This window comes from Lactuca serriola, chromosome 6 (genome assembly GCF_051521515.1).
Source record: "Lactuca serriola cultivar US96UC23 chromosome 6, Lser_US96UC23_V15, whole genome shotgun sequence".
Classification (NCBI taxonomy): domain Eukaryota; kingdom Viridiplantae; phylum Streptophyta; class Magnoliopsida; order Asterales; family Asteraceae; genus Lactuca; species Lactuca serriola.
In genome coordinates this window covers 88,828,324-88,846,181 of record NC_136413.1, presented here as the reverse complement: position 1 = coordinate 88,846,181, position 17,858 = coordinate 88,828,324, and the positions used below count along the sequence as shown (strand labels likewise).

At 33.6% G+C, this 17,858-nt stretch overlaps 2 protein-coding genes and 1 non-coding gene across 4 annotated transcripts; 2 read left to right on the top strand and 1 right to left on the bottom strand.

Moving 5' to 3' along the window:
• Positions 1-10,654: 10,654 nt before the first annotated feature.
• On the top strand, positions 10,655-13,377 carry PMP (putative type 1 membrane protein). Its single transcript, XM_079008211.1, has 11 exons — positions 10,655-10,856; positions 10,934-11,005; positions 11,414-11,509; positions 11,593-11,668; positions 11,746-11,844; positions 11,919-12,001; positions 12,113-12,220; positions 12,313-12,450; positions 12,519-12,624; positions 12,714-12,916; positions 13,014-13,377. The coding sequence occupies exons 1-11, from the start codon at positions 10,782-10,784 to the stop codon at positions 13,080-13,082; spliced, it is 1,125 nt and encodes a 374-aa protein (XP_078864337.1). The 5' UTR covers positions 10,655-10,781; the 3' UTR covers positions 13,083-13,377.
• A 925-nt stretch (positions 13,378-14,302) lies between these two features.
• On the top strand, positions 14,303-16,755 carry PTAC5 (plastid transcriptionally active 5). 2 transcript variants are annotated; one of them, XM_079008209.1, is made up of 7 exons: positions 14,303-15,036; positions 15,154-15,249; positions 15,387-15,479; positions 15,566-15,788; positions 16,061-16,098; positions 16,227-16,313; positions 16,575-16,755. In XM_079008209.1, the coding sequence occupies exons 1-7, from the start codon at positions 14,416-14,418 to the stop codon at positions 16,599-16,601; spliced, it is 1,185 nt and encodes a 394-aa protein (XP_078864335.1). In that variant the 5' UTR covers positions 14,303-14,415; the 3' UTR covers positions 16,602-16,755. The 2 variants fall into 2 exon arrangements, with proteins under 2 accessions (XP_078864335.1, XP_078864336.1); XM_079008210.1 differs by lacking the exon at positions 16,575-16,755 and having other exon boundaries at positions 15,566-15,807; positions 16,227-16,408.
• Positions 16,756-17,146: 391 nt separating this feature from the next.
• On the bottom strand, positions 17,147-17,218 carry TRNAC-GCA (transfer RNA cysteine (anticodon GCA)). Its single transcript has one exon. It is a non-coding gene; the product is annotated as a tRNA-Cys (tRNA).
• Between the last annotated feature and the right edge of the window lie 640 nt (positions 17,219-17,858).

Below are 17,858 nucleotides of genomic sequence, written 5' to 3'. Positions count from 1 at the left end.
TGATGAGGCTTTGGATCTGGATTCATAGAGGTCCAGAGAGCCTCATTCATCAAGCTTTATGAAGAACAATGGAGGTTATAACCTTGAGTTGTGATATTTGTTGATAATTCTTCATATATGGACATATAGAGGTTGTATGTACACCAAGTTTGGGGCTTTACGTGGTGAAGCAGTCTAGGAAGGCCAGATCTATGATTTGATGGAACAGATCTGACCTTAGAAGCGAGTTTGAGTGATTGCATGGCATGGACTCGCCGAGTCCGATGAGCAGACTCGGCGAGTAGCTTGAAGATTGCCTTGGATCGTCCAGTGAGTGGTCCAGTCGAGTCATGGTTTGACTCAGTGAGTCAGGGCGAGTTAGGGAAGGGTGGTCAAGTGGACTGAGTCGAGCTGGGACTCGCCGAGTTGTTCTTGAGACTCGGCGAGTTGAGTCGGGGTGGCCCCGCGATTCTTCCAGGTGGAACTCGTCGAGTCAGGGGGAGTACTCGACGTGTAAGAAGGGAATCCTAGAGAGTTGGTGAAAACGTCTAGACTCGCCGAGTTGCCCTTGTGCACTCGCCGAGTCCGGTCAAAGTTGACCGTTGACCGTTGACCAGAGTTGACTTGTGTTGACTTCTTAGGGATAGTCAACCTTAGAGATAAAAAGTGTTAATTAGAGACATATGATGTTATAGGAGGATTATAGCTCGGAGGATCGGGCACGAGGGATTTCAGGATTTGTGAGTCATCGAGATACGCGAGGTGAGTCTTCTCACTATACTTTACCTTGAGTAGGTAACCAGAGTTATGTGACAGAGTACTGTATGTTATGTATGCTATATGTTGTACTGCATTATTTCTATGTGATTATGCTGTGCATGTTTACAGAGTTGGAACCGGAAGGTTCCTAGAGTTAGAACCTGAGGGTTCACAGAGTTTGGGTGCACGGACCCATAGAGTTATAGCCTAGAGTGGCTAATATGTGTTTTATGTGTGGTATTTTGGAGAACTCACTAAGCTTTGTGCTTACAGTGTTAGTGTTGTTGTTTCAGGTACTAGCGATGACCGTGGGAAGGCGCCGGCTTGATCCGTACACACACAAGGGATTTTTATGTTATGAGATCTTGGGATTTTTATATGGCATGGATTGAATTTAAAACATTGATGTTCTTATGAATATTAAATGAATTATGTATTTATAAAATGTGAAAAATTGTTTTGAAATTTACGGTGTTACATCGTACTTTTAACAACTTATTTATTTTAACAATATACTTGATGTGAACAATGCTAGTTGTATTATGTAATGTTGGTGATGATCGTGTTATGATTCATGTATATTCATTGTGATGATTATTCAATTGTTAGTCACACGAGCCCCCGGACGTTTCCGCCGTTTGGTTCGGGGGTGTGACACAAAGTCAGATTTGGATGTTCTTTTTATGAACGCTCTCATTTTAATGTATACTATACCTCTCATTTAGATCTCTAAGGCTAAAAAGTAGTTTATCAAAAATTCATTTTTTACGTTACGCGGTGTCGTGCCGGTTTAGCCGCAGAACTTCGAGAAGTCATAACTTCTTCGTTATAACTCGGATTTCGGTGTTCTTCATATGTACGGAACCCATGTGACATATACTATAACTTGGTTGAGATTATTGATTATAAATAATATTCCATCAAAAAGTCAATTTTGACACTCATTGTCTCTAAATTGACTAGCACGAATCAGTGAGCGTTATACATGTACATATTATAACATACAAAGTTTATACTAATTGCTAGAAAAAGCAAAAAACCTTCATTTATTTGTTTACTAGGTGTAAGACCTATGTATTACATGGGTTCATTTTAGTGAAAAAAATATGAAATTCTAAACATTTGAGAAGTTTGAATTTATAAGAAAAAATAGAAAATATTTAAATATTTAAATTAAATTGTTTGTTTTTCTTTTAAATTAAATAAATAATTTAGATAAATAAATAAAGGAAACTAATGAAACTTTAATTTAGAAATTTTGAAATTAGAATGAAGTCAATTAATGAATTAATGGAATTGATATGCATTTATTATTATATTAATTTCAATTATTACATTTAAATATTATGTGGAAATTAATAAAATGAAAAAAAAAACCATAAAATGACATATGGAAAAAACTAATTAAAAATAAACACAAAATTACATGTGACCAAATCAATGAAAATGTGACATGTGGTAAAAAAGTTCTTTATTTATTAGGGATGATTATTGCAACTTACGTTCATACTTTCAAATATTTCTATTATGCAACTATATATTTTCAATGTTTGCGTCTTTGATAATATTTCCAATGATTTTGCATCTAAAAAATAGAATAAACATTTTTCTTTATATCATCATATTTTTGTAAATTATTTGAATAAATTTGTCTATGAGGGATTTTTTTCGATTCGCATTGGGCCCAAAATATGTTTGGACCGGCTTGGATGGAGGCTGAAGATGAGCAACCCTAGCTTCCACACTTTTCTTTAAATACCCGAAATTAGGGTTTTCACGACACAAAGTCGTCACGTCGTGGCCAAGGGATGCCACATCGTGGTGAGCGATTCTTACGGGTTTGCCACATCATGGGATGTTTTCACCACGACATGATCACTTCTAAAGTTAAACATAAATGAGAAAATGACAAAAATAGCCACTTACACTAATGAGATTACAAAAATAGCCAAAAAAAAATCAAAATTACAAAATTAGCCCACAATTTCGCAGATGGAGATGCCCCATCTGCGAAATCAGCATCTCATCTGCGAATGTACAAGCACCTAAAGCACAGCTGTGCTTTAGGTGCTTGTACATTCACAGGTGCTTTTAATTTTTTTTTTTAATTTTTTTTCTGTATATATAGGGGTAATTTCGCAGATGGAATAGGTCCATCTGCGATTTACTCTCATTCTATCTGCGAAATTGTGGTTTTTTTTTGTATTTTTTTTACTTTGACTATGAAATGAATTGGTTTGACTACGAAATCATGTTGCTATATAAAAAGTTTTGTAGAAAAATATCATTTTGGTTGTTATTTGTTTAGGAACTTTCTCTACAATTTGCTTAAAAAATGATTGAATATTTGGTTTGTCTTGTAACCGGTGGGAGATGGCAAGTTAATGGAACTAATCTGGAATACATATGTCCACAGGGAGGTATTTCTGAACTTGCTTTGATATTTTCTGAGTATATTAGTTATAGTGATTTTGTATCTTTGGTAAGAAGCAAAATTGGTTTGTTAGACAAATATAGAATTAGTCTTCGTTTCCACCATCCTGAATTAAATTATTATATAGCTATAGTTGAAGACATGGATGTTAGAATGTTGATAAACGTAATCAAATGTAGTGGAGGAAGGGTTGTGAAAGTGTTTGTGGTGGTTGATGAAGTTGAGGAGGTTAATGGGGGTGGTGAAATTGGAAACCAGCTTGTTGGTAATTTATGTAGTTATAAAGGGAGCAACGATCCGATAGGTACTTTCAATACTCCTAGTGTACCTCAGTTTCACAGTGTTGCTGAAAATGTTAATGTTAGTTATTCACCTATTCACTATGTGGATCCTGAGAATTACAAGCATGTTGGTGATGATGATGTTGGTACTTATCTTGACGATGTGGGTGGTCGTTGTGATGATGTTGCCGAACAAGAAGTTAAAGTTATAAGTAGGCGTGTGGTAGATAAAACTAAAAAGAAAAAAAATTCAAGTAAAAAAAATGAAAAAAAATCATGTTTACGGGCATTATGTTGATGTTGGTGATGTATGTTTAGATATAACCGAGCTACAAAGCAATTCCGATAGAGATGAGTTGGGTGATGAAGTTAAAGCTAAGTTTCCCGATAACCTTTTTCACGGTATGCCCTTTGTACCAGCATGGCCAGTTGATATTAATGAAGATATCCCAACACAGATGGTAGACATGAATCTTCAAAAGATTCAATGTGAGAGTATATTTAAGAACAAAGAACTTTTAAAGCGGTGTATTGGTAAAAAAATGTCTTCGAGAAGGTTTCCAGACGAGGACAAGTAGATCCACCAAATCAAGGTATGAAGCTGTGTGTGTTTCGAAAAATTGTTCTTGGTTACTAAGAGCAAAAGCAATTAAAAATTCTGATGGACTTTTCCAAGTGAATAAATTTGTTGATGTACACACATGTTCTTCAACATTGTTGCAACCTAATCATCGACAAGCAAACAAATATGTTTTGGGTGAATATGTTGTTGATGTATTGGCTGAAGACTATAGTAGAGTTTATCGGGGAAAAGAAATTGTTAATGATATGAATGCTCAATTGAATATCAATATCTCATACCATCGGGCATGGCGTGCGAAGCAATATGCATTGTTGTCGTTAAGGGGTACGAAAGAGGATTCTTTTACCAAACTTCCGGCGTATTGTCACAACTTGGCCAAACATAATCCGGGTACTGTCACACATATTAAAACAGATGCTGATGATCGCTTTGAGTTTTTGTACGTCGCACTTGGTTGCTCGGTTAGTATTATCATATTATATTAATTTTTTAATATTTATTTTGGTGTATTTGAATAGATATACAATGTATTGTAGGTATGCGCTTTTGTCAATTTTTGTAAGCCGACCCTAGTAGTAGATGGAGCTCACCTAAAGGGCGAGTTCAAAGGTACCATGTTACTTGCAGTTACTAAGGACGGACAAAACCAAATATTACCGGTTGCATATGGTATATGCAAAAATGAGTGTACCGATTCTTGGACATGGTTTTTTCAAAAACTACATGATTGCATAGGAAATATGCAGGAGCTTACAATTATATCTGATAGGTCTCCATCTATAGCAACATTCGTTGCCAACATTTTTCCTCACGCTCATCATGGAATATGTGGTGTCCATTTGTATTTCAACATAGTATCTAGATTCGGCAAGAGTAAGACGGTTAAAGGAATTTTTTGGGAGACGTGTAGGGCGTACACAGTTGATGCTTTTGATGCTGCCATGGATGTTATGAAAAAGACAAACGAACCAGCATAGGAGTACTTAAAAAGTATAAATCCAGAAACCTGGTCAAGGGCACATTTTAAAGGGAACCGATACAATCTTATGTCGTCCAACAGTGCGGAGTCTATAAATGCATTATCTAGACACGCACGTAAGGTGCCAATACTTATGTTGATTGATTGTTTTCGTGCTACAATGCAACAATGGTGGTTTGAAAGACGTAACAATGGTGTCACTCAGTATGAAAAATTTAACTTAGAAAGTAACTCCGATTTAAAAGAAAAAGAAGGCTAATGGCATACTGCAATTGCGGAGGAGAACGTATTGTTAGGATTTCGGGTACAGCTAAAAACTCAGGAAGATTGTTTTACGCTTGCCCATATTTGGTATCATGTTGTTAACGTCATTCAAATTTAAACCGTCGTGTTTACATGACAAAAATTTATTTTCTTACTGTCAATGTTAAATTTAACAGGGACCAAAATGCGGGTTTATCAGTTGGGTTGATGAAGAGAAGGATCAATCATCTATGGTAATAGCTAAAGTAGCTAACTCTAATAAGCTCTTTCAATCAGAAAATAAGAAGTTGAAGATAGCGTTGGTTTGTAGTTGGGTGTTGTTCTTGGCAGTTCTTGTTTACAAGTTGTAAGCTTTTCAATATTGTTTTTATGGTTTTGAAGTTGTTAGGTCAATAAATTGTTGTATTTGTAACGTTAAAACAAATGTTGTAGTCGTTCTTATGTTGTATGTATTGATAAGTAATTAGTAGGTCATTAATTTGTTGTAATTGTTGTAACGTTAAATTTTTTGCCATCCGTTGAGTAAACTGTAAAAATAAACTAATAATCAAATCCAACATTAATTTAGATATACAATAATATAATCCAACTACATAGGACCAAGACTAGACCCCCAAAAAAAATTTGCCATCCGTTGACGGAACTCTAAAGCTGCATTTTTTGGGTCAATAAGAACACGTATTGGTTGACCTGAAACAAATTGCTCCATAAACATACAAACAAAAACACCGCAATCTCCCAAATGACTACTTTGTTGGGGAACATTTTCTTCATAAATGAATTGCATATTCAATGGAATCCTTGGGATGTTCCTCCGGGCCCAATACTTAATCTTGTCCAAATAATTTGTCACCCGACGTTCAAATTTGGAAAAGATTCCTTCAGATTTGAATTTTTCATAAGCCCCTCTACCAAGACTGTCATAAATATGCACTTCCATTGACGCTAATCGTAGTTCCCCAAATAGCCAATGATTAGGGGATGAATGAATCGGCAATAAGACCTGTATAAGGATCAGAAAATAAAATTATGTTTTTTTACATCACAATACAAAAACATAACAAAAATAACGATATTATTTTCAATATAAACAATTAAGTTTACCGTATCAACATCCCACCAAGCAACCATGAAGTTGGGGTACGTAGCAATACCAGTCATAAACGCCCTCCGGTCCTGTCCTTCTTCCAAAGTATGAGAAACAAAAAAATTTGGAGGCATTATTGTATGTCGGTCGCTCTCAAACCGTCTCTCCATCAATAGTCGGTACCAAATGGTTATATGTTGCACACATGATAGTTTTGTTATTGACTAAAAAACAATTAACTTTTAAAATAATAAATTAACAATTAATTTACCGCTGACTCCAACCATCCGTCGTGTGTATGCCCAAACAATGAGCTCCAAAAATCTCTATCTAACACGAAATTAAACAAACGATGCTGGACATCATATGAATGAAATATATAATTTTGGATGACAACCTCACCGCCTGCTACGTAAGGTTGCAGGCGCAACATGGAGAAGTCATGAGCAACACCAAAAACTGGAGGAGGAATGGGGCTTGTTGATTTGATATCAACTTTCTTTTTTGTTCTTCTTTTTTGCTTCGGTGTCGTGTGCAACTAAAAACAATATTCAAATGTTTAAATCTATATATTTCAGATAATTCACATAAACATAAAATCATGAGTTTATAAATAAAACGAATACCTCGGTGTAAGGAGGGAACAAATATTGTGATGGTTTTCGAGTCCTCGGTTTATCGGGTGTAACTTCTTTGCCATCATACTCATCAAAATAATCTACAATTCCCGTTATTATTATTTCGTCTTCGTCCGGCACATCATCATCAAATTTGTTCCCCGCATTGTCATTCCTCTCCTCTGACTCCTACATTAAAAATAAAACTTTATACTTAATAACGAAATACACATAATTTAATAAGCAATAAGATCTAATTAAATAAATGATTTAATCTACTAAAAACAAAATATAAATTAATGTAACTATAAGAACCTCTTTAACTTCACTATAATCATTTACATCAAACACATCATCATCAAATTTGTTCCCCGCATAGTCATTCCTCTCCTCCAACACCTACATTAAAAATATAATTTTTTACTTAATAACGAAAGACACATTATTAAAAAGTAATTATTAAAATCGTAAAGGTAATATCTATAACAACCTTGTCGTCTTGAATATCACCAAAAACATTTTCAGTTGTATTGTTTTTATTCATCACTTCATCTTGCACAACCTATATTTTCAAATATAAAATATGAACACAAGTATTCATATATGTTAATAAAATTTAAAAAATAATGTAGCGTGTAACTAACATGTTCATCATATTTTCTTTGTGACACTATCGGATCATCAAAAGTAATGTCGTTCCAAAATTGTTCAGTATTCACTTCTTCAACAAAAACCTCTGTAGGTTGTCGGTTCATAAACACATGCTGCTCCAGTGCATGTAGCCGTTTCAACACCTCGTCTAGGTTGTGTTTCCCACTGCCCCGACCTCTACCATGAGAGCGACCACTGGACGACATACTGGACGGAAATTCGTCTTGTCTCCTAAAATGGTCCCGTACTGGGGATGGAACTGCTTTCCCTTCACCATATACATACTCTTGAAATGACATATAATAACAAGATGTCATCTCACCATCACCCGGTAACATGTTTTGTCTTGGTGGTTGCCCCTCCTAAAAAATTAAACATATTAAAAATACATATAAAAGTATAATAATCAAGTTTATTAATAATAAACGAAAAATTTATAAACCTGTATTTTTGACCAAATCTTGTTCACGTCAACCCATTTCAATTTTTTTGTTCCACTCCATCGTTTCATCCGAGGCAAGTCTTTATTTTTTCTCAATACAAATCCACATGCACGAACAGCCGAAATCATCTCATATATCCATATCTACAATTTTTTACAATTACAGTAATAAAAGTTAAAATTAAAATAAAAAACATAACAATAAAACAATTTAAATATAAGAAAATTTTTATACCCTTATTGGAGCCGTAAATCCTGAGACGGAGTACTTTAAAGTTTGACGACACTCAGAAAGTGATAAATAATTATGTATTTTGTTCCATGTATCCTCAAGGTCAACATAAGTAAAATCTCAGAGATAGCTACCCCAAGCGAAGCTAACAAAACAAAAAAACAAAATTGGTTATTATATAAATTATAACTTTAATAAAATAAAACTTTTAACATAAACAAAATATACCTGTTTTAGAGATCCAAATTCTCAGCCAAAAAAAAACAATCTTGTGGCACCCGATCATTAACTTCTTTACCCAAAGAACCTTCACACAAAATGTATATCAAACATTCTATAACTGCATCAACGTCGTCAAGTGCTAGGAATGTTCGATTTAAAATTAAACGTTTCGGGTCGCCGATTTTCACCGAACTATTAATATGGTTCGGAAATAGCCGTTCACGCAATAAACATCTTTTTTTACTGCTTAATAATTTTTCCGACCCTTTTCTCCCAATGTTTTTTGGATACTCCCCAAAATTGAAGCCGGTAATCAAACAAAACTCTTCCGGCCCATAAACCATTTTCGTATTGGCTACTCGAAAATATAATCGTTTTATTCCATCTGGAGATAAAACAGGGTCCGACTGGATCTGATGAAGGAACATTTTATGAAACAATAATGCGTCCCCTTGTAAACGAGGGACATCAATAAAATAACCAAATACGGTATCTCTGAAAATGACACGTCTGACATCATCTACAACTTCAAATACTTCATATATGTTACCGCCCGAGCCTTTTAAGTTCGCAAAGGCTTTCGTATTGATAAAACTAAAATCATGCTGCAAAAAAAACACAAAAACAAATTAGAGAACTAAAAAATATTTTGTTTTTAAAATATATGATTACGAACTGCAATAAGTACATAAACAATTAGTAATGCAAATACAATTTCTTAATTAATAATTTATATATTTCCGATAAAAAACAATAACATACACATATATAAACAATTTTCCAAGTTATACAACAAATATATTTACGATAAAAAAACAATATCATACATAATTATATAAACATTTTATTAAACAAATTTTCAACTTAAACGACAAATTTTCAACTTAAAATAAATTTTCAACTTAAACAAATTTTCAACTTAAACGACAAATATATAAACAATTTTTATCTTTCTAATTAAAACTAACATTTTATAACCATATAAACAAACAATTTTTAAAATAAACCGATAACCAAATTAACAATTTTGCAAGTTATACGACAACTTTATACAAATTTTCAACTTATACGACAAACACAAACAATTTCTAACAATATATATATACGACAAATTTTCAACTTATACAAATGTTATACTTATACGACAAATATATATACAAACGACTATTTTGCACATACTATAATTTAACTATTTTTCACTTTATATAAACAATTATACGATAAGAATATACAAGTTTTCAGGTTATACAACAACTAAACAAACAACAAAAATAACAAATTGTAAACATTATCTACGCAGTCTCTACTTGTACATTTAAACAAACACTAACAAAATAGCATTTAAACTTCAAGTATACTAAAGAAATATTAAAACTATCAAACACAACAAAATTACCCTTTTTTAACACTAAATAATACAATAAATGATAAAATAAAAAAAAGTTTAAACATTAAAATAGTTAAAATCTAACCATATTTGCGGGATTGTTGACATAATCCTTCATTTTCTTCAAAAACTAGCCAAAATTCCGAGAGAAGCCCAAAGATAGAGAGAATTTTTGTGTGGAGAATGGTGAAAAATTGAGAAAAAAAAACGTTTATATAGTGAAAAACAAGGGGATTTCGCAGATGGGCTTCAATTTCGCAGATGGCACATCTCATCTGCAAATATACAAGCACCTAAAGCACAGCTGTGCTTTAGGTGCTTATACATTCGCAGATGAGATGCTCATTTCGCAGATGGGGCATCTCCATCTGCAAAATCGTAGGCTAATTTTGTAATTTCGATTTTTTTTGGCTATTTTTGTAATGTAACTAGTATAAATGACTATTTTTGTCATTTTTTCAACATAAATTAGAATTAATTACCTCCAGGGATGTTACAATTTGGCTTAGTTTTTTAGAGGTAAAAAATGATATAGAAAACTGAAAATCTAAAAAATCTAAGATTTTTAGCTTTTGAAACTCTTTTATTTTATCTCTAAAAAAAAAAACTATTTAAAAAACGCTTTTAAACAGTTCAAATATTTTTTTTTAGCTTGTTAGCTCCCACTAATAAGTTAATTTGACGAAAACACCCACGAGCACGTCTTATCATACATTTACGAGTGACGTCGTTTTAGTCAGATTCGTTCCAGACGTGATCTTCCACAATTTGATTACAAACATCACGGTTTAGCCAAGACATATAGATCAGTGACTGGTCTTCAACATCATCTTTCAATACCTTCGATTTCATTATCTTCAATCGATGGATTCTCTATATCATCGTGGATTCTTTTTAATTTTGCTGATTTTGTCATCGATATTCTGCTTACAATCTAGGGTTTGTATACCTAATCGTTCTCATCAATTAGACATTGATATTGATCGGCGGATAATAACCGTTTGTTTTGGATGTAGGCTGATGGAACTGGTTCAGTTTTTTTCCTTGATAGCTCGGTTCACCGGTATCTTCGATCTCCATCATCCGAGGTAACTTCATTGGCGATTTTCACTTCCATTTTGATGTACGCAGTAGGTCTTATTGGCAACATTCATCGTAATTACCATTCGTTTTCTACATTTACGTTGTTTTGGAGCTGAATCGACAAGATATTGGTAGATTAGGGTTCTGATTGCATTGTTGTATGGATTCTATTCTATCTCCCTCTGCTCTTTATGTATTTGGAAAATGTTACACTCTTCATAGCAAATTGGTTACAGAATACATATCACAACGCTCAAGAGGGTAGGCTTTAAATTGATCGTGCACTTGGATAGAAAGGCATATAATGGAGTTATAATAGACAAGATGATATATGAAAGTCAAGACTTTATATATGCCTTTCTAGAAATTCATTGTTAACCATTAATTTTGTTTGCTTGGATTTGTTTCTGCAGCCTGAATCAATGTTGCTTCCAGATGTTGGTGCTGCTACATCAATCTTGCTTGGTGTTTCACCTCCTTCTACACTTTCCTCTGCAAGCTCAGAGAAGGTGATGACCTTTCTGGGCTCTTGTTTCTTCTTCTGATTATTCCTGTTCGATATGAGATAATTAATTCCTTATTGATCTTGCAGTTGAACGAGGTGCTCATGCCTAACCCCTTTGAGAGGCCTCGTGCTGTGTTCATGCTAGAGATAGATGGAGTTGAAGGTGTCTAAATTTCTGTAACACTTCATTAACTGCTTGTGAATCCATCTAATTATCTCAATTTGTCATGTCACATGCAGATATGCAACTTGAGTTTGGTCCAGATGGTGATGTTTTCAGCAAGGCTTTCAAAAGCAAAGTTTCTGTTGATGAAAATGATGTTAATATCCAATTTTCAGGTATAACATATTGTTTTTCATGTGTTTAATAGTTTTTTTTATGGATAATAAATCATTGTGGTGCAAACTTGCAGATGAAGAGGAAGTATCACTTGTCTCCTTGAATGAACCCCTGCCCTCATCTTCAGAATGGACAAACAAAGACTTAATGGATTTTGTTAGTTATCACTTAACTTTCATTCACATATGTCATAGTCCAATGTGATTCTCTCTCTCTTCTCTCTTCCCTTTTGACTTTTATTTACATTCTTTTTGTTTGGATTTCCAGGCTGGTTGGTTGGGTGGATCATATGTTAGTACTGAGTTGGACCCCATGAATGGAGAGCTGATTGTACCTTTGTCTAACAATGCTCAATTAAAACTTGATATGTCAAAGGTTTTATTTTATTTTATTCTATTCTATTCTTGGTTTCTTGTTTATTGTGTTAAGCTTTTCTCTCTTATATACCATTTTATTTACTAATGCAGCAAGCAGACAGAGAGTTTACAATAAGCCTCATCACCCTCATCTACAATGTCCAAAGAACAGTGCAAATGCATGAAGATTTATCAGGAAATATTCTTAGTCCAGCAGAGTTGATTAAAGGAAGATTCGATGGAATTAAGGTGATAAACAGTTAATTTCCAACAGTTTTTGATTCTCATCTTTTAATTTTTGTATAAACATGTTGCAGGTTTTGAAAGTGCAATATGGAAATGACGATATTGTCCAACAAGGAGTTGAGTTATTGGTGGCTTCATTATCCAAGATATATGATACTTTACAAGCAGCATACAAAGGTCTTGTTCTTTATGAAGCTACTAATATAATGTATTTTGAAAAATATAATTATATTACTTGTAAAGAAAATTGGTGAAATTTTGTGTAGGTGAAATTGTTGGAGTTGTTCTTTTGAATGATGGATCTTCTGATGAGACAATTTTGAATGTGAGCTTTGGTTCACCTTCTTCTAGAAGGTTGGACGAGACAAAGGGAAAACTTGATCCAATTATAATTGCACAAGTGTTTCTTGTTAGGAGAACCCTTGCATGGATTACAGGAATCATTCTTATAATTGCCACACTTCTAGGAGTAAGTTTCTTGTACATATTTTTATTACTATTGATAATTTGATTGATTCATGTATTATTTATTTATTAAAATGTTGGTGTGTTTTATTGTTTGTTAGGTACATTTTCTGATGAATATGCCACTCACACGAGACACCCTTTTGTATTCGAATGTCAAGCTTGACTAAAAAGTTTGACATGAAGAGGAGAATCATTATTTCCGTATTAATTGGGATGATTTTTATATTTATTTGGTTATGTTTTTATAGTTATCTTTGGCATTTGGGATGATTTGGAGATTGATGATGAGTAGGGAGTAGTAGTAGTACATAGCAAGTGAAGTAGCAACCATTTGTGATGATGAATGGATGGATCTCTTTATGTATTTGTATGCCAAGTTTTGAATAATGATGTATGTCTACATTTCATAATAAAACATCAACAAAGGCATTTTATTCAAGAATAAACTTTCTTGTTGGTTTATTGTTTTGTTGAATGTAAAATAGATACAAAATAACTTTATTTATTTTATTTACTTGTCATGTCGTATCAATCTGTTTACTCAAACATGTTGAAATTTCTTACTTAAATTTGTTTATTTTGTGTCGAGTTTATGTTGGTTTATTGTTTAGGGTTTAGACTTTGTAAATTGTCGTAATGGGGTTAAAACATTAATTCTATTGAAAAGCTTGACCCTAACATTAAGATTCAATTTTTGTGTTGTGGTGAAGTGTTAGCTTGTTTTCTTAAAATAATTTCGTATGCTAATAAATTGTTAAATTACATCAATAGATAAAAGGATAAAAAAATTATAGTAGCAGTTAAATGACTTAAAACCTTAAATAGGTAAAATACCCATCGATAAGCATATATAAATGTATTTATGCAAAAATATTAAAACCATCAATTTACTTGTAAAGATGCTCATAGATTCACAATGAAATATGCGATCTTTGAAAAAAAATTGCAATTTTTCATTGCATATCTTAATATCTTAAACATATGTTTAGTGGAGCAACCGAAAACTGATAACTAAAGAGATAGTTGTTGATTGACTTGATACAAAATTAGGTTTTTTATGATTAATAAATAGTATATTTGAAATAATTTTAAAAAAGTATAATGGGCTTGTTGAAATTGTAGTATGAGTAGTTTAATAAAGAGTTAAGATCATATTTGGTCTTTATTTTTTTTAAAGTTTACAATGTTTAATTTATAAGTTATTTTACATGAAAACTTATAAAATAAACTAGCTGTGGCCAGTGAAAAGCAACCTAAAAAATTAATACTGAAGTTTCGAAATTACTTGATCGTACATGCGTATTTTAGTGAAGTAGCATTTGGTGCACTTTAGGTTGAGGCCCATCCAAAGTATCCTACATGTGGTAACTCTTAACCGATCACCAAAATATCTGAAACAATTATCTCAAAAAACGAACAAAATCGCCAATCCAAACCTCCCCATACTTCTCCCTCCTTTTTTCTATCTGCAATCATCGTGTGCGTGTTTTCTCGAAGCTTATGTCTTCTTCTCTTCCCCTCAGCTTTAATTATCTTCCTTCATGGCACAAATCATCAACAACTCCTTCAGAATTCAATAAGAATGTCTTTAGCTTCTCAAGTTTCTCCAAACCCATATCCCCCTCCCTCTCAAAATCTCACGTTTGCTTCGCATTTAGCAACAACAGCTCCGAATACGAACGGGAAGAAACCAGATGGCTCCGGGAAGAGCAGCGGTGGATGCGGGAGGAGCAGCGGTGGATTCGGGAGGAACAACGATGGGAGGCTGAGAGAGAGTCTCTATTGAATGAAATCAAGGCTCTGAAACTCCAAATTGAGGAGCTGCAACATGAAGGAGCTAATAATTCCATTTCGAATGTTACAAATTTGTTGCATGTGTTGAAGAAAGAGGTGAACCAGATCGCGGAGAGTGGGTCTAGTGCTTCACCGTTGGTGGTGGAGGCAGCTGCGGCGGTTGAGGATGCTGTAGAGGTGGTGGTGAAGGAGGTGGTTAGGGTTGAAGAGAAGGTAAAGGAGAAGGAGGTGATTAAGCCTGCGGAGGAGGTAAAGAAGAAAGAGGTAACGAAGAAGAGGACAACATTGAGGGTAGGATCAGAAGGCGATCAAGTTCAAATGATGCAGGTTTGCTTAATTCAGTTGCTTCCATTTCGCATCTCAATTGTTAACAACTACAAGTTTTCAAGTATTCTTCCACAATCCGAACAAAACTGAGTCGTTATTCACTGTGGTTTCTGACAGGAGGCACTGCAAAAATTAGGATTTTATTGTGGGGAAGAAGATGAGGAGTTTTCTAGCTTTTCAACTGGCACAGAGAGAGCTGTAAAAACATGGCAGGTGAATCATTAATTCCAATCTTTAAACAGTTATGCACTTTTCCAGTTTTTGTATAATAAATCGAATAAAAAACGACTTTATCTTTATGGCATTTCCCAATTCTAAATATGACATGATGCTTGATTTGTGCTCAACAGGCTTCCATTGATGTGCCTGAAACTGGAATAATGACAGCAGAGCTTCTTGAAAGATTATATATGGATCAAAAAGACGAAAGTTCTGGCTTCAAGGTGAGCAAAAAGGAAACAGTATCTTTTAGTGGTACTGAAATCTTGAAACACCACAAAGGTTAATTTGGTCTTTTCGTTTGCTTTAGGAGAGTGGAAATGGAGTTGTGGTGGCTTCCATAACACCAGTACCAGAAACTCCTTCGAGAACTGTAAACGAATATACAGAATCCGAGCATCGTGTCTTTCTTCTTGGAGAAAATAGATGGGAAGATTCTTCAAGGCTTACAAACAAAAACAATATGAATAGCAAAGGCGTATTAACCTCAAAGTGCATTACATGTAATGGGGAAGGCCACTTATTGTGCGAAGGTGCTCTATTTTTATTACGGTACAAGCTTTCTAGGGCTATTTTCGTCTTTTTAACCACAAAGATGAGGACATTTACGTCTTTTACAACAAAAGAGATTGTCAGTCAGGGGCCCACCTTTTTGGGTTGGACAAAAATATGCCATTTATATTAGTCTCGGTCATAGTCCAATACAACAGTCAAAACACAGTACAGCCTGTTATGTCATGTCATGTCAACTGTATCAATTGTTTCTTTATATTAATTATATAATCTGACATGTTATTCGTTGCAGAATGTGATGGGACTGGTGAGCCAAACATAGAGCCACAGGTTAGCACATATTTTAAAGCTTGTTTATTACCAAATTTATTTATATTGATGTGGTTTTCGGGTCTTTTTATATATGTATATATTTTTTGATAAAAGCTTTTGAAGGTTAATGTTGGGTTTTGGTGCAGTTTTTGGAATGGGTAGGGGAAGACACGAAATGCCCGTATTGTGGAGGCAATGGTCATACAACTTGTGATGTGTGTCAAGGCTCAGGAGTGAGTAGTATATAAATCAATATTTTGGAGATTGAAAATTATGGTCATACTATATACATCTATGTCTTTATATATAGTATTCATAATTATTATTATCTCCTAAAATACAACATAACTTTAGAATTCTAGACATACACTTTTAAAGAAATGAAATTCGTAGTCCAAGTGTGTTATTAAGTGCTATCTGGATAAATGATGTTTAAAAAGAGAGAAAAAGTTGCCACAAAATATATAATGACTTTGTGTGTTCATATGTTTCAGATGCCCCTTGGATCAATGAGAGAGTAGAAGCAAGTAGCAACATAGTGATCGTTTATTTTTCTTAACGAGAGTAGTCATATTCATGATGGGTTTTTTAAGTTAAAGAGTGTTTTCCATAAAAGTTGGGTCTATAAGGCACTTGTGTCTTGCAATCTTGAAGATTATCGGCTAAATTTTTATACACATTTATATCAAATCTGAACTTTGGTAACACAATAAACCAAAATTAACCATTAAAAGCACTACAAAATTGGAGCAAAGAGAATAAATCGATTCATGCATAACCCAATGAATGTGTGCAATTCATTGCAATCTAGTAAGCTCAAAGGATAGAGATGTTTGGTAGATACATTGCACCCGAATTTCTAACTTTCAGATTTTATAAATAAAAAAATCTTTATATTCATGTTTTAACATGGATATCTAGTTTTCTGCTTAGCACTATTAACTAGTGTAATAAAATGCTATAATTCGGTACTTTTCACAATGTAATGCCTTGATAAGGGAAAAAAAATGAAAAGTACAGTGTTGTAATTGTATAGAAAGAAATAAAAGTAAGACCTCTTAAAAAAAGGGCCCAACCGGGTTCGAACCGGTGACCTCTTGATCTGCAGTCAAATGCTCTACCACTGAGCTATGGACCCGTTTTGATGAATCATTTTAGCCATGTAACTATTTTACTAGTGATTGAAGCAGTATATACATAACTGGATAAAAACCATTTCTTTTTATTTTCATATTCCAAATTGTTTCATAAGACCACAAGGCATAAATTGGATCTATTTTCTTATAATCGAACTCATAACAATATAAACATAATACATCTTGTTGTATTCCCCTTCCTCTGCCCATTCTTTTACAATGAAATGGAAAAAGCTGAATAATGGTGAACTCTAGAAAAAAAAAGAGTAATTAGCAAGGAGTTATATAAACATAAACTATGCTGAAAAGAGAAGATAGCATCCTAGTCTTATCTCTTTCTATAGTTTTCTAATTAAAGCGTTGTACTTTCATTTGCTTTTATTATTATTATTATTATTTATTTTTGTTTTTTTTTTTGTTTTTTTTTTTTTTTTTTGCACTACACACATCAATTCATATGGACATATGGTTTAATGTTTCTCTCTATAAAGATCACGTCCAAAGAGTTATAATCCCAGTGAAAAGGCTAACATGTCATGTTAGGTTAATTTTTGTGCACCTTGTAGTAGAATTACTGGTCCCCACAAGGCCACAACCAGCATAAATAACAAGATAACCACAAAGCTACTACTTACTTAACAA

Coding starts and splice junctions, on each gene's coding strand:
- PMP (XM_079008211.1), top strand. CDS start 10,782: ATGGATTCTCTATATCATCGTGGATTCTTTTTAATTTTGCTGATTTTG. Junction 10,857..10,933: donor TATTCTGCTTACAATCTAGG/GTTTGTATACCT, acceptor TTTTGGATGTAG/GCTGATGGAACTGGTTCAGT. Junction 11,669..11,745: donor AGAGATAGATGGAGTTGAAG/GTGTCTAAATTT, acceptor TGTCACATGCAG/ATATGCAACTTGAGTTTGGT.
- PTAC5 (XM_079008209.1), top strand. CDS start 14,416: ATGTCTTCTTCTCTTCCCCTCAGCTTTAATTATCTTCCTTCATGGCAC. Junction 15,250..15,386: donor GAGCTGTAAAAACATGGCAG/GTGAATCATTAA, acceptor TGTGCTCAACAG/GCTTCCATTGATGTGCCTGA. Junction 15,480..15,565: donor ACGAAAGTTCTGGCTTCAAG/GTGAGCAAAAAG, acceptor CGTTTGCTTTAG/GAGAGTGGAAATGGAGTTGT.